Source organism: Lytechinus variegatus, chromosome 9 (genome assembly GCF_018143015.1).
Source record: "Lytechinus variegatus isolate NC3 chromosome 9, Lvar_3.0, whole genome shotgun sequence".
In the NCBI taxonomy this organism is placed as follows: Eukaryota; Metazoa; Echinodermata; class Echinoidea; order Temnopleuroida; family Toxopneustidae; genus Lytechinus; species Lytechinus variegatus.
The window spans coordinates 3429903-3455319 of NC_054748.1; the positions used below are offsets into that span (position 1 = coordinate 3429903).

At 38.8% G+C, this 25417-nt stretch overlaps 1 protein-coding gene across 1 annotated transcript; it reads right to left on the minus strand.

Moving 5' to 3' along the window:
* On the minus strand, window positions 1-24895 carry LOC121421338 (cysteine--tRNA ligase, cytoplasmic-like). The gene is given in 17 exon segments (XM_041616025.1): window positions 1-317; window positions 904-1047; window positions 1859-2007; window positions 4231-4312; window positions 4941-5009; window positions 5972-6161; window positions 7162-7262; window positions 8723-8956; window positions 10026-10154; window positions 10721-10955; window positions 11549-11637; window positions 12664-12746; window positions 12749-12803; window positions 16450-16575; window positions 17926-18121; window positions 18994-19171; window positions 24676-24895. Coding segments are annotated over 17 exon segments (2187 nt in total). The 5' UTR covers window positions 24689-24895; the 3' UTR covers window positions 1-203.
* Window positions 24896-25417: the final 522 nt, after the last annotated feature.

Below are 25417 nucleotides of genomic sequence, written 5' to 3' on the forward strand. Positions count from 1 at the left end.
TTCATGAAACGCTCCCCTGATTAACCAAAATGCGGTTGTCCCCTTCCAAGTCGAATTTTGCCTAAAGTCGAACAAGTTTATCTGGTCCAGTGAGATTCGACATGGGCAGAGTTATGTGCATTTGCATTTATCTGTCATTCCTCCATTCTGTATATATGACTCCCCAATGTAATTTGTCCCAGAGCCAAACCCTGGTGACTTCATCAATTTTCGTTGAACTGGTTGTAGAGCTTCTCTTGAGCTTGGTAAAGCTTCGTGAGTTTCTTGACCTGCTTGCCACTTAGTGGTTTGCCCTCTGCGTCGTGAGTCGGAATGCCCTGCAGAACAGAAAAACAGTGAACATTGGATGCAAATGCCAGGGACTGTATCCATTTGAACTTGAAAGCACATGGTCTAATTCTAATTCTAAGATCGTCTGACACCATCATGGTTAAACCCACTTGGTCTACTATCAGATGGTCTAATTCTCAGATTGAAACACCATCATGGTTAAACCCACTTGGTCTACAAGATGATTGTCTTAATTCTCAAATCATCGAACACCATCATGGCTAAGGTCTAATTCTAAGATCGTTTAATTCTACATGTAACACCAAACACACCTGGTCTACTAGAAGATGGTCTCATTCACACCATCATGGCTAAACTCACTTGGTCTACTACAAGATGGTATAATTCTCAGATTGTCTCAACACAATCAAGTCTAAACCCACTTGGTCTACTAGCAGATGGTCAAATTCTCAGATCATCTAACACCATTATGGCTAAACCCACTTGGTCTACTAGCAGATGGTATAATTCTCAGATCCTCTAAGAGCATCAAGGCTATAAAACCGACTTTGATTACTATGAGTTTAGCATAATTACTGTTTGGTCCAACCATCACTCAGTTGTGTTGCTTACCTGTTCATTAAATTGTGAATATTTATCAGTCTCTTTTCTAAACATCTCTTGAGGTGGTATCCTCGCTTGCGCTTCTTTGGCTGCTAGTTTTTCTTGCTCTCTCTTCTTGGCTTCCTCCTTCTTCCTCCTCTTCTCCTCGGCTTGCTACGTAAAACAGAAACCAACAATGTTATACCACAAAGTCATATTCAATACGGCTGTTTCTCTGGGTTAGAAATGTTCATGCACGGACTGCATGCAACTACAGTCAACTGGAAAACCCCAAATTTTCATAAGAAATGTTGTATGCATGGGTGTGGGTGGTGAGACAAAAAAAAACTGACGAGTTTTTGGAAAAAGGATGAAATTTGAAAGTTTCCATACTTTTATACATAGGAAAGCTGAAATAAAGCTGAAAATCAAAACCAAAAGAGCTACGATCACACCCCCGATTTCGAGCAGTTCTAGATTTGAACATGGATATAGAGGACTGCTACAATATGTCGTATCAAGGCACTATACATGTATACTGGGTATAATCATCATTGCTTATGCCAATACCTTACACGATCTCATCAGTCATGAGCTTCATAAACATTGCGATTATTGCCTGTTACTGTGGCCATCATAGCTCATCGTTATAATCATAATCATGAACATCATCATCGTCATTCATCACGATCATCACAACCACCTTCATCATAATTATCATCACTATTCCTCCTCATAATCATAATCATCACCATCATCATCATCATCATCATCATCTCATCATCACCTCATCATCATCACCACCACCATCATCATTATCATCACAACCACCATCATAACCATCATCATCATCGTCATCATCATCATCATCATCACCATCATCACCATCATCATCACCACCACCACCGCCACATCATCATCAACCTTATCATCATCATCATTATCACCCTCATCATCATCATCTTTACCACAACTAAAAACCCACCTGTCTGGCTAATTCTTTCTCTTTCATCAAGACATCCCTGCCGACCAGCTTCACTACCGAGTTCTCTCCTTCCCTATCCTCCAGCCTGACCCCAAGGTCTGGTAGAACATCGTCTCTCAAGGCATCACACACCTGCAAGATCTCGGTGGCTGGGGAAACAAAGGATGTATTGATTGATTGGCTGGTTGGTGGGGATGTTTTTTTACCTGATTGCTAAGAAAGTATGAATGCTTGTAAGCAAGCAACCAGAGGACCAACGGCTTAACCCTAAATCTCCCGGGGTATTTTGATTCTTGTCATTCCAGGGGGGGGATCTCGGCCGCCGATCGCGCGAGCGACGCAAAAATTTGCACGCTGGTAGTGTGCGATGTAATCTACAAGGCTGTATGGTAAAATTTTCCAAAATAATGAGATTTTATTTTATATGAATTAATTATGCTAATTTATGCATAAATCATACTTTTTGCTCTAATTCACTAAATAAAGCTCCTAGAATGCTAATTTTTGGTAAAAATTTTCTTTGTAGCATTCTTAACAATCGTAATTAAAAAAAAAATTTGGTTTGGAAATAAATTTCTTATGTATTTTATTGTTTTATGAATTTCTTATGTATTTCTTTGTTTTTTTACTTTTTGTTTTTTATTGTTTTTTCAATGGAAATTGTTCCAGACATAATTCTGATCATAAACAAGGCAAAATTAATTAAGTTTAATCAGTAAAAGTAGAAATAATGATACATTTATGAATTTTGGCTAAATACGCAATTTGCATTGGATTTGTACATGAAATCACATTTATGAGCAATTTTTGGTCTGACATGCACTTGCATAATGTTGTGTAATGTCGTAACCGCGTACCCGGGCGTCACAACTTTGGTCCCAAAATTTGCGCGAGACTTGAATGTAAAAAGTCAGTGAGCTGTGAGGTGAAAAAATTTCCCGCAGCAGATATATCGCGAAAATTGTTGAGGGGGGGGCCATTATGGCCCCCCCCGGGAGAATTAGGGTTCATTACGAAAATTTCCCGTTTGATTCTCGACCTCACTTCGGACTGCAAACTGCGGTCGCATACCCCGTTTTGCGTTTGCAAATCTCAAACAACTTTTCCAACCCCCCGATAAACCCATCTTGGCCAGGTAATCCCTTTGTCTCGATTTCACCACCACGGGCCAGCTAAACGAGCGTTGAGCCAAGGACGAAATGATAAACAACAGCTGTGCTATTACGTAAGACTTGTCTGCCTGTAGAAGGATCTTCGAAATGAAATTATTGTATTCGATATTAATCATGTTTTCAAAGGCATATTACATTCAGACATCCAATACTAGTCCATTTTCAATTTCGAACGAAGAAAATCGACCTCGAAATAAGGAAAGTATGCGGAATAAAAATTACGGTATATGCTTAGCATGCATCCCATCTAGTTTCTGTCCGTACAGCAAGAAAATATGGGATGCATGCCGTTCACTCGCGCAACGATACAGTCTTAACAAAAGAAAGGAAGGAAGGAAGAGAGAGAGAAAGAAAGAAAGAAAGAAAGAAAGAAAGAAAAAGAAAGAAAGGAAGAAAAAAGTTTCTATCAACGCGTGTATACATGGAACTCCATGCACTCAACAGAATGCAATCCATCGTGTGTGGCCCCCTGCTGTGACCGTTGATGCTGGGGTGTATTATCTTCGGACCGAGGTCAAGAAACAGGTGTTTCTATACTTAAATTTCATGCTTGTTTTGAGAAGAGATTTGATGATAAGGGGAAACTTGGGGTATACTGCTCTTAAACGCAAAATTTTCGTCATGTAAGGTCCTCTCCGAAGGACCTGGTAATGAGGATTAATGCCTTACCCAAGGGCACTAGCGCACCAAGTAAGAATCGAACCTGGATCCCTGAATACGAATCCCCGCTCTAACGACCGAGCTACACAATTCCATAACAAAGAGCAAACTTGCAGATTAACCCTGTCAAGTTTATGCTTTGCATATTTCTCTAAAGGGTAAGAGTAACAGGTAAATTTCCAAATTTACCCTTACAGGCTTATGCTCAATTACACCAAAGACATTACGAAAGGAAGGCTGCCGAACACTTTGATGATCTATTGAAACACTAAATTTTGTCCATGGGGAAGGGTACCAATCCGCATTGGGTAGGCAAACCTTCGCACTTCAGCATGCGGCTGTGTGTAAGACACATGGGGAAAATGGCCAAGGGAGTTAGAGAGGGAGCTTAACAATCAGTCGTAGCACAGTTTTTTTTATGACCGATTGCATTGGCTACAATGTACAGTGTTGAAAATAAAGCATTAAAAAAAATCACTATTCCTTTGTGTTACAGGACTATGGTGGCAATTTAGCTAAAGGAGGAGACTTTATACTCACCTTTGAGAGCCCTTGCTTTCTGTCTGATTGTCTGTCTGAATTCAGCCAACACTTTGAGGTACGGTAACACTGTTTCCTCAACCTGAATTAGAAAATCGGAATGAGTAGTTGATATTGCAACATTACATTAACTACGTAAAGTAATTCACCTTTCATAAGTCTGACCTACATCTCTGCTCAACTTCGGTGACAGGAAAGTCTTAATTTATACTTGGTCACATTTGCTCTACAGCGGCTGTACGGCGAGTCGAAAACAGCCATTTTACTCATTTTTATTCAAAACATCTCTATTTAGCTGGTACAAAAAATGTTAAAACTGTTTTCGCCTCGCCGTACGGCCGCCATAGAACAAATATGACCAAAGTATTCTTCACACTAACAAGAATAATGATCGATCAAGCCTGCTCAAATATTACATTGTTTTGGAGGGAAAAAAGTAGATACATGTGATATTTAAAACAACAAAATACAAATGGAAAATCGAGTGTGTGGCACCAAAGGCTCCCCCAATTGCATACCATCGATGGTGTGGATATTATTGTTTTGGAAATTAGCAAGGAATACAAAAATCGTCCTAACTTTCTAATTTCAACAACAGATTTTTTTTGGCGTGGTCAGTGATAGCACTAGTTTGACCCTCCCCCCACCATCTATTCAACTTAAAGTCATGTTGGGTTTGGTTGAAATATCAGACAATGAATACGACTTACATTACTGCTTTCTGAGGCTCCCCCAACTGGAAAACCAATGGGATCATCTCCTTCTATTGCACCAAAAATCTGGAAAAAACATAACAAAATTAAAGCCAGTTCAACATATTTGGAAGTATCACAGATTTGCTGCAAAACTTGCAATGATCACCATGAAAAAAACAAAATAACTTTTGATATATAACTAAGGATATGTTTTTTACCATTAAATCATTTTGCACATTTTAGTGCTTTGTCTCCACCTAGTTTGCTTCTTTAGCGGCCTGTAACACAGAGCTTTATAGCAATCATTGTAGCATATATTTCTACGATTGATTGCATTGACTGCAATGTACGATCGATCTTGAAAATCAAGAGTACGATCAATAGCTAACCTTTGTGTTACAGGACCCACTTGATGCTATAAATGGTGGTATGACACTGACTGTGATGATGCATTCTGTGCAAACCACCAATTGGAGTTGAAAGTATTCCCCCAAAACAATATATTTTTTTAATTATGAAAATATATTCTTATACAATAAGAGAAATACAGTTTGATATATCAACCTGTAGTCCAGCTTAGTTGTTTTGTTAAAACAACACTCGACACTACACTTACACAAGTGTTGCTTACACCAGATTCACTAACAAATTTGTGCTAAAATTAGACCCACCCAAAAAGTATTGCTACATCTACTATCACCCAAAAGAAGTACTGAATAAAGTAACACTGATCAAATTCTCAACCTGGCAAAATACTTGTCAACTGAATTGGAGTAAATGAATAAACTTACTAAAAATTCATAATTCCAGAAAATTCTGGATTTGAAAAATTTGCTAATAGCTAATCAGCTTTTGTTAAAGCTTATACAAACATTTTCAAGTGTATGTAACACAAGTATTTCACAAATCATTTCACAGTGACTTTCACTGATAACTGCTCAAAGTAAATGAAATCCTTACATCTGATTGGCATGGAGCGAAGTTCTCAGAGAATATCACCAAGGTACACACTTCATGAAACCAGCCTCCATTCCTTATTGACTTACCTTGAACATCTTGGTGATGTACTTCGCAACGGATCCGAGCAAGAAAGCGTTGGGGCTCTCCTTCACTGCTCTTCGTTCTTGTACATAGACATTGCACTGAGTGACAACAGTACGCATGGCATCCAGCGCCGACTTGGTATCTATCGAATCACAGAGGGCGCTGTGCACTTTCTCTTGGCACTCGAGGTATCTGAATATAAAATCCATTCAATTTCATTTTGGCAAACAAATATAAAACTACTCTTCACTACTGTAACAACATCAAAGATCAGAGTTTTGAGTATTGGTAGCTAAAAGATAATTGGCATTTTTTCTAAAATTAATTTATGCCATTAAAACTGCTCTTATATTGTCTAAAAGTCTCAAAATTGTGACTTGTCGCAGAGGGTGTGGAGAACTTTCTCTCAGAACTCCATATATCTGGGCATTACATCCATTCATTTACCAAAAAACAAAACAAAGGAATCATCACATGTATCCATACAGAAATGATAATCTCCTTCAGAGGTAAAACTTCAGTTAATAATCAGGCAATTACAAATTTCTAACAATAAATAATCTTCCACCGAGATCATTCAATAAAGACTACAATAGTTTTCTCCATCATTATTAAAGCAAAGGGAAAGAACACAGTAGACTAAGAAAACACATAATGTAAACATCATTTTGACATTTTGGCTTCCCATAATTTTAGCACAGAGTTAGCCAATGGCCAGATCTATAATCTGTAATTCAGATTACATGCCGTTCTCTCTAATTTATTGCTCACTGCCATCAATTCGGTAGACTCACAATACGGTGCGCCATCTATTGGTAGCAGCGGACAGAAAAAAATTTGCAATGCATCATAGGAAAAAGTCAACATATGTCGAGAGTTCTAGTACTAAAGTGAATGCGTGCATGCGATTACTCAGCGCTGGCTTACGCGGCTCGACCGGATGTGCTGTGTACTAGGGTCCGTGCAGGAGGTAGGAGAGAAATTTGCCTGAATATTTCTTTGCGAAATTCAGACTGCTTTTGGTGATTTCTTGGCATATGGATTTCATTTTTGAAGCACTAGCACTCTGTGCTGCCAGCGCCCGATGTCAACCCCAAAGTTTGATTCGGCCTGTTCGCTGCAACCGATAGATAGTGCACCATATTGTCAATCCACCGAATTGAATAGGGCTTTCACTATAAAGTAAACTTACTGTTGGTTGAGTGCTATTTCAGGAGTTGTCCATTTATGGAACGCTTCACAGCCACTCTTGGGTGAGTTGTTAATGATATCCTTCACATTCAAGAAGAATTCCTACAAAAAGAAAGAAATAAACAAAACTGAAGAAATATATGCATATTCAACAGTGAAACCCTTCTAAAAGGACTGTCTGACAGAGTCAAGAAAAGCGATGAGTAAGTGGTATTAATTGACTGGAAACGGTAGTTTGTCTCATTTTTTTGATAAGCTGCTTTCTTTGATTATATATAATGTGATTTGAGCCAAGTATAATTTACATATCAAAAATCGTGCACAGAAACTTTCAAACGAAAAAAAAGAAAAACATAATTTTACCTATGCTATATAAAAGAGGTCAATTATTGAGTTGAATATGTATCGAATATGGCTCAACATAAAAAAATGTTAACCATATTTTTTCTGTATTTCTTATCATATTTATTCATGTATTTATTCATTTGATTTGTAACTTTGTGTCTCACTGCAACTGTCCATATGAATGTCTGCTTGTAAAATTAAGAATGATCCAATATGTGTGGCTTTTGATCAATCAATTTTGAAACTTACTGGACAGTACACTCAACGGTAGTTGTTGAGTAGTCTAACGTGTCCTTACACAAGGATTACATGAACTTTACAGAAGCCTTTTAAATGGAGAGTGACCCGTGTGTGGGCTCTCATTGACTGTGTGTTACAATACAGAGTCTTCAGATATCTACTAATACTATAGAGAATAAACTGACGAGTAATTGTATTTGTATAGAGAATCTAAAATGTTTTGAGGGGAAAAATAATTGTTTTGCTACTTGGTAACATAATTATTGCGGTATAAATGATTTAAGTGGTTAATAAGCATGTTATAATTCCAGTGGCCTGTATTCTGAAGTCGGGTTTAACTTAAACTCAGGTTTAAAGTTGGGGATTAAGTATGGAGAGCCAATTGGAGCATAAATCCTTAACTGTAAACATTCAGTTTATTACCTCATATGACACCCAAATTATTCATAATTGCCTGGGAATGATAACTGAAGTATTTTCTTCATTATGAAAGCAAAAGGAAACAAAATATTACACATAAGAAATATAAAAATTAAACTTAATTTTTGATTTCTTGGCTTTCCATAACTTTAGTACAGAGTTAGACCGTGGTCTAATTTAAACCTGACTTCAGAATACGGGCCAATGGGTCTATTAGAGTAAACTAGTATTATGGATCAGGAAACTGACAAGCAGAGCTGCCAACCTGAACAAGAACATTTCAGTATTTTCAAGGCTGAAAAGAAGTATTATGGTGAGGAAATCAGTATTGTCACAGGAATACCATAGGACAACACATAAACTGACACTTAAGTAATCAGTATTTTGCATGAAACCATCGGTATTCTTCTCTATTTTCAGTACTAAATACGGAAAATCAGTACTACTTGGCAGCTCTGGACAAGGTATGAGTAGTTGAGAACTGGAGATGGCACTATTGGTTCATATCTGCTTTCATGGATTTAACCAACATGAAGTACAAGATCTTAAGATCTTACATTGACCATCTTCTCATACTGGACTGCGCATTCCATGGTAGCCGTTGAGTAATCTAACGTGTCCTTCCACGAGTGAAGCAGGAAGACTAGCCTGATTTGCCTCGAGGAGTACGTCTCAAGGGCTTGTTTGATGGTGATGAAGTTCTTGAGTGATTTAGACATCTTGCATCCTTGGATCGTCAGGTGGCCGGAGTGAAGGAAGTACCTGACCCAGTTGTCGTTGCAATAGTGAGCCTGGAACGGAGAAAGGCAATAAAGTTAAATCCTTCTCTTTGATCACTTTATTTTTTAAATTGGCAATGCTAAATCAAAGGTGTCATTTTCTCTCTTTGAAGTTTATCTCTGAAAAGGAAAGTGATATGGTGCATGTTTAGAAGAGTGTGGTGGATTTCATGGTACATCATGTATTCTCTTGTGGGCATATGTCGACGGTTCGACGAGTGTGTCCTTGTCGTATTCAGGAGGACACAGTGAAACGTTGAGCTTGAGTAGTCCTTTTCAGGACCAACATATGTCCACAAAAGAATACTTGCTGTAAAGAGAAATCCACTACTCTCTCCTTCTTTGACATAGAAACCTTCAGAAGTTGTATGTTTAGAAGTAATAAATCTGCCCAAAATTTGCATGAAAAATCTACTGCATTGCCAAATTGAGGATTTAAGTGCGTGCTTGTCGCCTCCAGGAGAACACACTTGTGGAATCGTTGAGCTTTGGGTAGTCCTTTCAGGAACAACATATGCCCACGAAAGAATACTTGGTGTAAAGAGAAACCCACTAAACTCTTCTTCTTCGACAGAGAAACTTTCAGACGTTGTATGTTTAGAAGTTATAAATCTGCCTAAAATTTGCATGAAAAATCTACTGCATTGCCAAATTGCGGATTTAACCCGTGATTTGGACATCCTGTATCTCCGGCTCATCATTTGACCAGAGTGACAAAAGTACCTGAAGAGGTAAATAACTCAATCAAGTTTCTGTTTTGTGTTTTTTCCTTTAACTCTGAGGAAAATATTTGACTTAAAGAAGGTAATATTTTCTTGTATAAAGCTCCAGTACATTCAGGAGTACATTGCAAAATTTCTACTAGTAGGCAAACAACAAAGAATGGAAACTTTCTTTGATAACTGCTCTGAATATCAACTTTTCTGTTTAAAAAACATCCAAAACAAAATATTTTAAAACATTCTAAACACAATTACTACTGATTTCTGTCCGTCTTGTACGGTTTGTAAAGGGACAACCAACTTCCAGTAGGCAACAGGCTAATCGTCCAAACAAAACATAAGGGCTTATGTGTTCCTACCTCTGCCTGGGCGAGTTCGTTGTCATGGTGAGGGAATTTGAGATCCGCCCCTCCTGTGTGGATGTCCATTGATTCTCCGAGTATACTGCTAGCCATAGCAGAACATTCTATATGCCAGCCAGGTCTTCCCTTTAAGGTGAAAAAAATGGGAGAACAGTTTGTTTCAGATACAAGTTAGATGTGTCGAGCAAATTGGCTGATCGTAGGCGTTCAGAAACAGTGTATAAGTCAATTTGACAAACTTGGTGCAAGTTTATGTGAATCTGGCATGATAGGGTTAATGCCTCGGTCCCATTTGCCCTACGGCGACTGCATGGCGAGTAAAAAAAAGCCGTTTTATTCATTTTTATTCAAACCACCTAATGTACCTGGTACAAAAAAAGGTTAAAACGGCTGTTTTTGACTCACCGTACGGCTGCCATCGGGAAAATGTGACCGAGGTTTAAGTCACACTTGACTCTTGTGAAACTTCCCCCCCCCCCCGAGCATACCATTCCCCACGGTGACTCCCACACTAGTTCACCAGGCTTGGATTTCTTCCAGAGGGCAAAGTCATCAGTCACTGATTAACAAGCAAAAGTGTGCATCCAGCATGATTTGACCAAGGAAGTCATGTTCTTGCACTAAACACACATTAACATTTAGAAATAAAGTCAGACTAAACCCTTTGCAAAGCACCCCCACAAGAAGCTTACCATTCCCCAAGGTGACTCCCACGCCGGTTCACCAGGCTTGGAGTTCTTCCAGAGGGCAAAGTCGTTGGCGGATTGCTTCTCTTGGAGCTGATCTGGAGAGATGCTGAGGTCCCCTTCCCCCTCGGCCAAGGCGGCCTGATCCCCGTAGGCCTCGGGGACCAGCTTGGCGTAGTGGTGTTTCTCGTCGTTGTCAAACTTTGACGTGGTGAAGTACACGGATCCGTTGGATTCATAACTGGGTGAGAATTATGGGAAGAAAAAATATAGATTTCCTGTAAAAGGACTGTGTTTATCTTTCTTTTCTCAATCGATGAAAGCTCTGATAAAATTAAAAACTTGGACAGTCTAAAATTTTTCACTGAAAGAAAAAAAGAAAATTATAGGGAAAAAGTATATAGACAGTGTTTTCTTTTCCACTCCACATAGAAAAAGACAAATTTGCATATAAAAAACAAAATGTACTAGGGATATCTTTCTTTGTTAAAAAAAAAATGTTTTTAATCAAATAATATAGAAAAAAAAATTCCTGGGAAAAAAAGGGGCTGTGTTTCTTTTTTTTTTACAGTGTAAGACAAGAAAGAAAAAAAAACTCATAGAAAATAAGCTCTAAATAGCTGTGTGTTCTCACTTCAGAAACATAAAGACCCCTCCCCCCCTTAATTACGTATGATCTAGAGATGAGACACTTACAGACTGAGATTCGAAAACAATCATGGCAAACTCAACAAGGGCTCCCCCCCTCCTACATGGAATACAGACAGGGTAGTGACTTCCCCCATTGTCCATTAATGAACCTCACGCCGAAGTATAAACCACACAAGTACTCACCCGAATCCATTATCAATGATTTTCTGGACATAGTCGATAACCTCTGGAACATATTCACTGACTCTGGCCAAGACATCAGCAGGCAAGACCTGAATAGAATACAATATTGATAAATTTTAACAAGCCATAAGCAAACATAACGCCCCCCCTTGTGCTGCAAAGTATACCGGTAAAAAAAAATTAATAACCTACATTTTGTAACCAACCGTTTTGCACTTTTTAATATTTCGGGACCAAAATGACTTTCATTTTTAGAGACCTTTATTTTTCTTGTCACTTTTTTTCTGTTCTAAAATTTCCTTCATTTGGTAGTAAAACGCTTTGGTTTTGCTTGCCAAGTTTCTTGGTAACAAATGACATCCATTTTGTAGTGAAACCCTTTTCTTCTCTTTTCTTTTTTTCTTTTGCTTGTCGAATTTCACTGTCAAATCCCCTCCTTTGAAAAAAGATAAATCTGAGCCTGAAGTCCGTATTTGCCAATATGAGCCCAGTAAAATTCATGCACCCCATTCCACCTCCCTCCCTCCTTCTCTTTTAAGGCACTAGGTGACTTCTAGATCAGTGTTGACCTGTCAGTGTTGGTGTTAGGCCAGTTTCTAGACGAGTATCATACCAAACGTAAAATGAAGATGGTTCCAAAAAGTAATTTACTAGGTGTTGAGCTTTCGATGTTGTGTCTGGATTACTTGTTTAAACTTAAAATTAGTTTTGGACCTAAGATATGCAATCCCAATTGTACTTCAAACACCAACACCAACATCAAACTTGAAATTACTCACTGGCCAAAATCCACTAGAAATAATAAAAGGCATTTATATAGCGCCATTTATCTAGAAATATTCTATTCCGAGGCGCGTTGTTGTTATTATTACCCCGGCTTTAGTTCGAGCTGCCTTTAGGCGCTTGTGCATTCAAGGAATTAATCCTGCCGGGTACCCATTCGCCTCACCTGGGTTGAGTGCAGCACAATGTGGATAAATCTTTTGAAGGAAGTCACCCCATGGCTGGGATTCGAACCCACGACCCTCTGTTACAAAGTCAGAAGACTAATCCACTGGGCCACAACGCTCCATATTAAAACTGGAAGCAAAGAAAATATATCGATGTTTACTTACATTTAAGGCATTCATATCACTGTGGAACTCTGCTTCCCAATGTTGGGGCAGGGCAGAGAAGATGGATTTGTCGGAAATATCCCGCCTTTTTGGGCATCGAGCATCTCGGCTAACGGGTCCTTGGCATCTTGTAATAGAATCTAATAAAACAACCACAGAAGAGAGAAACACCTTTTACATATGGTGCAAGAGAACTAGAAGGCAATTTCTGAGCTCCCTTTTAAAAAGGGTTGAGATTGATCCAATCAATCGCAAGTATGGAAAGCCAGCAACAACAATATCTCAAATTACATGTTTGTTCGAAATATTTTCTATAATGATTATACGTTGTTCACTGCTTTCTTGATTCATTATGCTTCTCTTTGCTTTCATAGGACATAAATCAAAATTTCCTAAAGAAAAATTACGACATTGATGGATCTCCATATACTTGAAATTGAACGGATCAACTGTAACTCTTTGTAAGACGGGCCCAGAAAAAACAAATTGAAATTGCTTAAATTTGATAAATAGATGTGCATTAAATGCTTCAAATTTGAAAAGATTATCTAGAGTTATCTGGTCAAATTCATGATAATCTAACAATTTCATAAGCCCCCACCCCCCTCCTCCCCCACCAATGACATGGGCTCTCCAGGGCTCTGTAACACAAAGATTAGCGATCAATCGCTAAATAGACTGACCAATCAAGGTCAATGTTACACGCCCATTTGGTTAGAAAACCAATCAAACATTTTCTTTCATATTTGCTATTGATCGCTATGCTTTGTGTTATTGGGCCCAGGTCTTGAGTTAAGAATTTTAAAGGGACAAGGATGTTTTTTGATAGGGCATTTTCAGGAGACGGAGGGTGGTGCTTACTTGAGGGCATCAAAGGTCATTTTTGTTGAAAATGTAAAAATTGATATGCTCACCAAAAATAAGCATTCTACTAGCTATAAAATTGAGTTAAAGGCAAAAAATATACAAAATCAAAATTAGGGCAAATTTCATATGCTAATTTGCACACCAGATAATTAATGAATTAAAAGATATCAAAGAAATATATCAGGCTTTGAGAATGTATAGTGGAATTATTTATCCGCGGTTGGTCTGGCAATTACTATTTTTCCCAGAGGGGCGAATTCAAAGCCCTGAGGGAAATAAAGTAGTTTTGCCAGTCCAACCGAGGACTAATAAGTCCCACTATGCTTTTGAATGAAACGCCTGATATACTTGTTTTATATCCTACTTTTAACAATTTATAGCCACGATATATGCGCCGAGCTTGCAAAGTCCGGTTACTTGCGTTGAATTACCTAGTTTTCCCCGACCCACCGCGCTCAGCAGAACGCAGATTAGTGCCTGCGCATCGCTGGACTTGCCCAGGAGAGAGAGCTCGCTGGCCGGTGTGCCCGTGAGTTTAGCCGGATATCCAGTTTTCTGAAATAATAACGTCAGAATATTGGTAGAGCTAAAAATATATCGAGGCCTGACGTCACGCAACATCATAGTTGAAATATATTTGGTCACATGATGCTATTTGAACCAATCACTATACAGGATTCAATCTATGTAGGATATAAAAGCAATTAGTTTTTTGAGAATTTTACTATAATTTAGTCTTGTAGTTTACATCCGGCTAATACAAGCATGCGAATTTCCGAGGCGACCGCGCAATCAATTGCCGAGATCTGAGGGGGGGAGCGTCATATTGACCCCCCCCGTATATGCTGGTTTGAAATAGCCTAGTTAAGATAGAGTTAAGGGGCATCAAAGGTCATCAAAAAAGGGCCTGAATATTAATAATGTACTTTTCTATGGTACAATGGCACGGATTACCAGTGGGAACCGAGGCAAAAAACAACACTTGTTTTAGCCTTGAGTCTGCAACTATTTGGAAGGGCATCAAGGGCGTAGCCTAGGGTTCCTCAATGCCCTGGGGCGGTATTCTGAACATTGTCTTTTCTCGATATTTCATCTTTTCTCAGAGATATGACAAAATCAGTATTCTGGTGGATTTCATAACTTTTGTCACAAAAATTGTCATAAATTTTGTCTCATCTCTTTAGCGCTTACTAAAAATATGCAGTTATGACAAGTTATTACAGGGCGTAGCAGTCATAAATTTGGCATATATTTTAGTACCAAATATCCCGATACCCTGCCGACTGAATGTCACGCATAAAATGATATTATTTAGATTAGATTGTGATATGAGTTTCACTCATCATCCATGACAATTTTCAAAATTATTTTTTCATGCTACAAGTAGGTAGGCCATACATATCAATTCTTCCTTTTTCCCCTCTTTTTTCTGCTTCTCTAAAATCGTTCACAGCTCCGTCTCTCTTTGTCATCAAGCGCATCAATATTCGCATAGTTGCGCGATGCCAGTAACTGTATTGGGATATGCCCTAGCTGTCACTGGGCCTTCCTATTGGCTAGAAGGGCTCCCACTTAGAACCATTACGCGAATCCTGTGTTTTAAAAATATACCCCACCAGCTTATAACACAGGAACTCCATTGCCTTGCGTGTTGTGTCAATGGGAGCTCAGGTGGGGTATTTGAAACCCCAATTTCAGATTTTGGAGAGCTCTCGTTTAAAACTGGGGTGGGTTCATCTGACTGCTGATAATGCCTTGCGTGTTAGTCAGTGGGATCTCAAGTGGGGTATTGACACCCCAATTTCAGTTTTTTGGGAAAGTTGCATTTTTTGCGTTTAAACTGGGGTGGGGTCGATTTAGTGACTGCTGCTGCTGATAAGAGCTGATAACACCGATGCCTGCCACCACAACAGGCTGATGAACAGCATGGAGTGGGATTGCAGCTGTCCTTGTTACGTAATAGTATAAACAAACTCTTCAGAGCTTCCTGGCTGACATTGATCTTGAAAGAATGAATTTGTATTCTATTTGTTTTAGGACATTAGCATATCTAAAAACGATTCGGAATTTAGATGAAGATCGACATGAAATTTTGAACGATGCAAAATGACCCACAATTGCCGAAATAACAAGAAGTTTTAAAAAATCATCCTCTCTCTCTCTTGCTCTCTCTCTCTCTCTCTGCCAGGCCTTATGAAGGTCACTTCTCCTTGTGGGAAGGTGGATTATCTGAGAGAGTGCATGGTTGTTTACTTAAGGATTACCATTCCTGCTGATATCGGGGATGGGGGGGGGGGCAGTGAGAGAAGCTTGGAATTTGAAATTGGGGTGTCAGAGGAGATCTGTTTTTTAACACAAATTTTCGTAATGACTAACGATTATTTTGTTTGGATTGCTTCCGAAAAGATGGGCGGAAACTTTAAGAGATATGACAAGAAAAGACAACGTTCAGAACACCGATTTGTGACAATCATAGCAGTGTCATATCATGGATAGAAATGACAAAAGTTATGACAGTGTTTGAGAGTACCACCCCTGGCTATCTATATCTAAATGTCAACAGTTTCTCTGAATGAGTCCTTTTATCATTATACAGTTGAGTACTACAATGGCATACACACTAGACATTTCCCAGACACACAATTCACTTTCAGTTAACATTTCTTTCTAGAAATCAACAACACAATAAGTTCCAATACCAAACTTTATCGGTATTATTCATTTTGCAATTATCTATGTTACTATTTGTATATTTTTTGTGTCATTATTACCTTGTAAACATATCGCAATTCGGTCTTAGCCGCGATGATGCCTTGATTTTCCTTAATAACCATTGTTCTATCTATCAATCTATCGATCAATCAATCAATCAGTGTGTCTGTCTATCTATCCATCCATCCATCTATACATCTATCATACCTGTTTAAGTTCTTCACACTTTGCCATCTCACACTTGGCGAGAGAATCCCTCACTTTGTTGATTATCTTCATCAGCAAATCTTTCTTCTCAGCATTGGCTTCCTTGTTCATCTTGGCTTGGTATGGCTGGGCAAAAAAAAATTACAAAAAAAAATACAAACTTTGTATATACATCTTTGCATTTACAAAGATTTGTATATTTTTTCTATCTTGATCATTTAGAAGGCACAAGAAAACCCAATCGGGGGGGGGGGGGGGGGGGGGGGGGGCACTTCCATTGACGAGTGGATACCATGCGTGACCATGGGGGCTCAAAAAGCACCCTAAACGTGTATTTTCTATATTCTGAAATGCACCCATCAACAAGTATTGATGTGTGAAACTCTACCCTTAACAACTATTGGAAATAAAATAAATCTCTTGGCAAGTATTCCCTGAATTGACCCCCTAAACATGTACAACAATATTTTTATTGTTGTGTGCACTGTCGTCGGTTTTCCTGATTGGGTTTAGTACAGCACCTGCACCTCCCACATCTCGCGCAAAATCATACGCTTGGGGCAAAAAGTACATCCTTTATAAAACATTTTAGCCTTAATTCTTTACACCCTCGCAAATTCGACCCTAAACATGTAGCTTTCCTAACAACAGTAGATACCCTCTTTTTCATTATTTTAGTGTTTTAGACACCCTTTTTACGTTACGTACCTAACATGCCTATCTTGAAAAAGACATCTTTTTACGTGTTTTGGCGGTCAAGCATGGTTTCCACTCACCAATATAAGTGGTCCACCAGGAAAAACAATCAAAGATGTACATGTATGTCAACGTAAAACAAATAGACAAAACAGATGTAGATATTTTTTTTTCTTCAATATTGAAAATTATGCTTTCCACACTACATTTCCTTAACCCCATACTATCTCTTCTTCAATTCACTGTCTTTCTTAACCCCAGACTATCTGCTCAACCGTGGTTAATGCCTTAACCCCGGACTATCCCTCAGCTCATGAATATTGATTTTATCATACAGAGCGTGATTTACGTGCAATTCGACTTCCGTGATTGGCTAATGCTTAGCACCACATTTCCTTAGCCCTGTTTCGTTTTCACACTGCATCTCTTAGCACCGCAATTGTGGTGCTAGCACCGCGATAAGCCGGCTAACCCTGCTTTTTTGCAGGGCCAGTACTATTTACCGTACTATTTACCATGCTAGCACACTTTGCTAAAACGTAGTATGAAAAGGAAGTGGGCTAAGCTTAACCCCAGGAAATTGGTTGGGCTAAGACCCCCCCTCCCCTAGCCCCACCAATTTAGGACAAAAAGTGCAGTGTGAAAAGCATATACGAGTCCCCATCCCCTGCCACAGGATCATTTGATTCAAAGCACAAGCTGTGGCCTCTATGCCCCCACTAAAATCAAACATACAATATAATAAACAATGCATATTTTTATATGATGTAATAAACCAACCTCAAGTGCATGTCTGACATCAGCTATTACTTGATCAGCATCGCTTGTCTCGTTCACATACTGATCATAGAGGTAGTTGGTCCTGGCACGCTTGATGATCTTATCGTCCACGTCTGTGATATTCATCACATACGTCACATCATAGTTGAAATATTTGGTCATCACTCGCCGTAAGATGTCAAAAGATATGTATGATCTAAACGAGTGTGGAGGAAAAAATGGAACATCCGAGAATTTTATGATTGCAATTAAGAATTGTTTATATTGACAACACATTCTGTTGACGATTGTTATGAATACTTGTTTCATTTTGTTTGTGTAATGTAATATCTCTATTTGCTCTCAAGTTAGATTTGAGTCAATCTTTTACTCTAACTTATTTTTGAATAGTTAAAAAATTTTGGTACTTTGTATCCCAACATTATCAGACCTTCATCATGGCTGTATTTTTTTTCAATTAAACATCATTTATTCACATGACTGAGCACAATTGGTATGAACATATTCCATTCAACTTTTCAAGAGCCAAAATTATATGAGTTATCCATCTCCTGCCATTAGCTAAATTTTGTGAAGGTTGTGCAAAATTCAATAAAACGACAGGATAACTCTCCATGATTCCGTTTTCCTATCAACTCACAGTGTCTGCACCCCCCCCCCCCCCCTGTAAAACACTGCTATCAAATCACTTGCCATAAAAAGCTACCCCTTACAAGTCCATCAACAACATTTTGGTGACCCAATCATTGACATTTTGGGGGAAAACAAGTTCTGTGTACGGGCTTGCAAACTTAATATTACCTAGCTAGCTGAATTTTGTCTATTAGGACTTAAATATATTTTTTTTAAGTTTATTTTTAAAATTTCTCTTTAGGGAAACAAGACATAGTCCTATGGAACACTGACGAACAGAGACTGAAGCGGTCTAAACCTTACTGAAAACAAAAGCTTCAGTATCTGTACATTGGCTGCTCCCCTGAAATCTGTTGGCTCTATTTACCGATAAAGAGGTACAAAAAATGTTTAAAACTCCTCTTTACAGACTGCTGCCAGCTGTCTACGCCTTACCTTGCATGTCCCATATGGGCTGCATCGTAGACCGTCGGGCCGCAGCTGTACCATGAAACGCGCTTGCTTTCTTGAGGAACGAATGGTTCTTTCTGTCGCGTGAGGCTGTTGAAGAGTTGAAGCTGAGCCGTCTGTGTTCCGTTCGGTCTTTCCCATTCTGGCTGACTGCGCTTTTTTCCTGGTAAAGTTATAATTCAGAACTGTGATTGACATTTTCAGTTTAAGTCAGACCTTCAATACTCATTTCATAACATCATGAACTTGGGGTTGCCTAAAATAAATTATGCTAAAGCTTTTGTAAAAACGGTAATACTCAGAAAATAGACCGATGACTAGAAATTAGTATGATGGAGGGCCTTAACGTAAAGCTAAGCACTTTGTTTAGGCCTACAGTCAAGTGATACAAACTATGGCAATTTTAATATTTGAAAAGATTGTCTTGCTAATAATGAATAACATGCCTAAATACTAGTATTTGAAAGATCATTTTCTACAAGGTCTTATCAATTTACTTACCATCCCGTCATGAAAAGAAAACATAGAATTTACTGGACCGGTTAATAAATAAGTCATCTTTTAGTTCAGGAAACATAAATTACTAGGGCCTAGTCGTAAAATTCTGATTAGGCTACTTTCTTTATCTTTAAAAATTAATGGATTTTCCTCAACAAACAGTACCGGTATCGTTACCAATAATAAATATCTACTCTAGACTGTGGGATGGTCGCTAAAATTGTGACTTTCCGTGGGGCGGCAAATGCAACCACGGTCCTTGGACATGATAATATGTAAAATAATATGAGTGAATACATGCAACATGTTGCCATCGCTAAATTCTGCTCCTGACCTCAAAATAATAATATGCGAAATCGTACCATTGATTCGACTGGAATTCCGCCATTCACCCCATGTGTTAAGGACTCCCGCGAACGCGCGCAAACGTCTACAATGCATGTAACCTCGTTCGCGTTTATTTTTTATTCGTTGTAGAATATACGATGGCGGATAAGATGTCGTCGTCTTCGTCGTGTTTTGACAGCGAAAATGACGATTTACCAATAGCAAATGTATGCTACATGCACGTCTTACCCAAGGAAAGATGGCCAGTAAATTTCTTCAAGTAAAGAGCTAGAACAAATTTAAGCCTTTGCTGGATTCGTTGGTGTAGACTACCTGGGACTTCAGAATAAAAATAGCTATTCGTGCAGCAGAGCTGTTTGCGATTGACTTGCATGCAGCTCGACAAGCATTTCAGCAAGATCCGAATGGATCAAAATAAATATAGATGTACCGCGTTACTTTCAAAAGAGGGGGTACACCTCGAGTTGGTTTTTTTTAAATAAATCACTTTTTCATGGCAATCTAACTGTTCTTCTTTCTTTCCTTTCCAGTTTTCACTTTTTATGTCTTTTCTTAGTTCCCTTCTCCCTTTCCTCTTTTTCCCTTTCTTTCTCCCTTTTTCTTCTTTTCCTTTCTTTAATTTCCCGGTGAACTCCGCCAGGGGGCAGCTTGCCCCCCGCCCCTGTTAAGCCACTGCTCCCTGGCCGGGCTGCAAGAAGTCAATCGCAAACTTCTCTGCTGCACGAATAACTAGTTTTATTCTGAAGTCCCAGGTAGTCTACACCAACGAATGTAGCAAGGCTTAAATTTGTTCTAGCTCTTTACTTGAAGAAATTTACTGGCCCTCTTTCCTTTTGTAAGACGTGCATGTAGCATACATTTGCTATTGGTAAATCGTCATTGTCGCTGTCAAAACACGACAAAGACGACATCTTATCCGCCATCGTATATTCTACAACCATGACAACGAATAAAAAATAAACGCGAACGAGGTTACATGCATTGTAGACGTTTGCGTGCGTTCGCGGGAGTCCTTAACACATGGGATGAATGGCGGAATTTCCAGTCGAATCAATGGTATGATTTCGCATATTATTATTTTAATTTTGAGGTCAGGAGTAGCCTGGGGCGTTTTGGGGAGTGAAAGTTATATACTGTACGTATGGAGTCACTCCCCACTAACGCCTGGATTCCTCCCTATACTTCCCCACACACGGGTACAAAACCAGAAACTTTCGCCCCCGAGAATTCTACTTTCCCTCTAAAAGATCTAGCCCTAAAACATGTACATGGGGTCCAACTTCATTTCCAACATTTCAGCGATATTGATTTCATTTTTAAAGAAGAATTCATTAAAAAAACGAGAGATTTGTTTTGAAAAGATGGAAAGAGCTTACTTCCGTGTTTACGTCGCCATCTTGATTTCTTTGTCTTCCGCTTGGCGACAGCACGCAAATCCGATTTGCGTGCTGTCGCCAAGCGGAAGACAAAGAAATCAAGATGGCGACGTAAACACGGAAGTAAGCTCTTTCCATCTTTTCAAAACAAATCTCTCGTTTTTTTAATGAATTCTTCTTTAAAAATGAAATCAATATCGCTGAAATGTTGGAAATGAAGTTGGACCCCATGTACATGTTTTAGGGCTAGATCTTTTAGAGGGAAAGTAGAATTCTCGGGGCGAAAGTTTCTGGTTTTGTACCCGTGTGTGGGAAGTATAGGGAGGACTCCCCATGGCATAATCGTGATATAGTCCCCAAATCCAAAAGTGGGGATCATTAGATTCACACCTACCAGAACGCATGAAAATCACTTCCTTTCTCCAGAACACAGTCCCCAACTCTCGTACAACAATGTGGCAAAATGATAACACACACAAATGAAACACACAGTATATAAACACTAGGGTTCTCTCCCTATTATATACTCGTGATACAGTCCCCACTCAATGGGAAATCAAGTTCGATTTTCACGGCGGTGGGGACAGTTTAAACAGTATAGTATACTCGTGATCCAGTCCCCACGCTATGGGATACACAGTTCGCTTTGTACGCAGTGGGGACTGTTCCCAACAGTATAGCTATACTCGTGATACCATCCCCACGCTATGGGATACACAGTTCGCTTTGTACGCAGTGGGGATAGCTCCAACAGTATATATACTCGTGATACCGTCCCCCCCACAACATCAAAGCGTGCTCGTTCAACAAGAGGATGGGGACAGTTTCCCGATGCAACGTGACAAGGATAAAACACATTTGGGTATGGTTGCGGAAGTTGGGGGAGGGTGAGGGTGGGGGGGGGGGGGGGGGGGGGGGCGGGCGGGGGAGGGGGGAGGACTTCAGCCCTTTCTTTCTTTTCCAAACATAAACGTAAAAATATGACCATAAGATTGTGATTTACTGCATGTGCATCTTTAGTTTCCAATGTAATGCACTTTACCCATGAATGTAATAATTTTTGATCGCCCACAAATGCCTTCATATGAAGCACAAAAGTGCAAAGTCTTTTTCCAGACCCGGTTAATTAAAAATTATAATACAAGTCCAAAGTCTTTTTTCCAGACCCGGTTGTTTCAAAAATCATAATATAAGTCCAAACTAAGATACCATAATGATATTCCAGTGGAATAAAAATTAAAAATCGAGTTTAGTCTCTTTCTCCAAACCCCGATCGATATTCCAAAATTATAAATAATACAACAACAATAACAGTATAACTATAAAGACAGCCCCCCCCCATAATCTTATTAATGCTGGCTAACATGGACATATTTATAGCATAGTCTTTCAGCCAGACCCAGTTATTTTTTTCCAGAATAACGCTAATAGTAATAATAAGAATAAGAAAAACTCAATATCTAAGACCAAACAATCCTTCAACCTAAAAACCTATTTTAAAAAGAGGTTTTGAGCGTTTTCTTTATTCCAGACCTAATCAATTTTCATAAAATATGAAAAAAAATCTTCTAACGTGAGACCCTATCATATTCTTATTCTTGTGGAATAACACAAGTTTTAAACATACTCTTTCCTCCAGATCCGGTTATTTAAAATCAATTTAAACAATCTTAAAAACATAAGACTTTGTCACATCCTTATTCTGTGGAATAACAGGAGTACATGTATTATGCCTAGTCTTTCGTCTATAGACCTGGTTATTTAAAAGATAAACAAATATTGGAAAAAACATCAAAGCTATAAGAACAATCTTCAAAATTAAACCCAAAAGTTAAAATGCTTGGATTTAGAGTGTTGTCTTAACCCCACACCCAGTTCTCTTAAAAATACAAATTAAGCAAAACTTTAATCTTAAAACTTGTTTCCCACGATTTCCAATTTTGAAATAACCGTGTCTGGAGCAAAGACTACACACATATTTCCGTGCTATTCAATGTTGATAAGATTGCGAGGTTTATGTCTTGTCGTGTTTTTAACGATTTTTTTAACTAACTAGGTCTGGAGGAAAGACTACACTATATGTCCATGTTGTTCGACATAAATATTTTTTTATTATTATTATTAATTTATTAGTAGTAGTATTCATTTTTATTTCAAAGATCTGGGTCTGGGTGAAAGACTACGCTATATTTCCATGTGGGCCTTTGTTACTTTTTACTCTGGTCTTGAAAAAAGACTTTGAACTTATATCACAATTTTTTAAAACAACCGGGTCTGGAAAAAAGACTTTGGACTTGTATTATCATTTTTAATTAACCGGGTCTGGAAAAAGACTTTGCACTTTTGTGCTTCATATGAAGGCATTTGTGGGCGATCAAAAATTATTACATTCATGGGTAAAGTGCATTACATTGGAAACTGAAGATGCACAGTAAATCACAATCTTATGGTCATATTTTTACGTTTATGTTTGGAAAAAAAAGGGGCTGAAGTCCTCCCCCCCCCCCCCGCCCCCCCCCCCCCCCCCCCCCCCCCCCCCCCCCCCCCCCCCCACTCCCCTACCCCCAACTTCCGCAACCATACCCAAATGTGTTTTATCCTTGTCACGTTGCATCGGGAAACTGTCCCCATCCTCTTGTTGAACGAGCACGCTTTGATGTTGTGGGGGGACGGTATCACGAGTATATATACTGTTGGAGCTATCCCCACTGCGTACAAAGCGAACTGTGTATCCCATAGCGTGGGGACTGGATCACGAGTATACTATACTGTTTAAACTGTCCCCACCGCCGTGAAAATCGAACTTGATTTCCCATTGAGTGGGGACTGTATCACGAGTATATAATAGGGAGAGAACCCTAGTGTTTATGTACTGTGTGTTTCATTTGTGTGTGTTATCATTTTGCCACATTGTTGTACGAGAGTTGGGGACTGTGTTCTGGAGAAAGGAAGTGATTTTCATGCGTTCTGGTAGGTGTGAATCTAATGATCCCCACTTTTGGATTTGGGGACTATATCACGATTATGCCGGAATCCCAGGCGTTAGTGGGGAGTGACTCCATACGTACAGTATATAACTTTCACTCCCCAAAACCCCCAGGCTAGTCAGGAGCAGAATTTAGCGATGGCAACATGTTGCATGTATTCACTCATAATATTTTACATATTATCATGTCCAAGGACCGTGGTCATGGTGGTTGCATTTGATTTGCCGCCCCACGGAAATGAAAAACGAGAGACATTTTCCTTGTCCATCCCACAGTCTACTAGAATTTAGGTCTGGACTCAGGAGGATTATCATTTTTTAAATTATTTTTCTGCAAATATTTTTACAACTTTTTAGTTTAGTTCAATTAAAAATAAAAAATAACATTATTTCAGGTGAACTTCCCCAAACGTTAGCCTGCTAATCGCTATTCAAACATTAGTAAAACTTATTTCTTACCGTCTGTAGACATATTTACTTTGATATTTTCTTCACTGGTAATTCATAGGTTGAGCAAAGAGGACGGATTTCCCAAGTCTACTGATCTGACAGAGTTGACCAAATATTGCCACACCAATATCAATAGGTGGTAACACACATTTAAAGTTGGGCACAGCTGTTTCAGTCACACATGAGGAGGTACATACATACATGTGTATTGTACACGTAAAACTTCGCATTTGGATGATGAAATATCAGGGCAAGCCCCCAAGACGGTTCATTTTCAATATAGGGGTGTGTTTTTTTTTCTTCCACGCAATCGAGTTCTCATGTAATAGTAAAATGATAGATATTAGTCGTTGAGCATTGTTTTGCGATGTAACAATAATATGAAGATAAAAATTAATGTAAATGTGAGTTTTCAATAGAGTCATGTGTATTTTAAGATATGCAAACAGAGAAATCATTCCCTGTCCGCACGGCCGGTGCCCTTTTAGTTTCAATCGATTCAACCATTTAGACTTAGTCTTTAAAGTAGTCGAAAAAAGGAAAGTTTATGAAATTAACTTGTTATTTACTTGAAATACACGCTTTCAATATCATCTTTTTAAGACCATAGCATGTTTTCTATTTTTTCATATCACAAAGCGAAAAAAAGAATGCTGAATATTATCTATTATATGCTAAAATAGCTATTGCAGTGTCAATACCTTTTTCTTCTAGTTCACTTGAGACAGAGCTCGAGAATAACAAAACACCG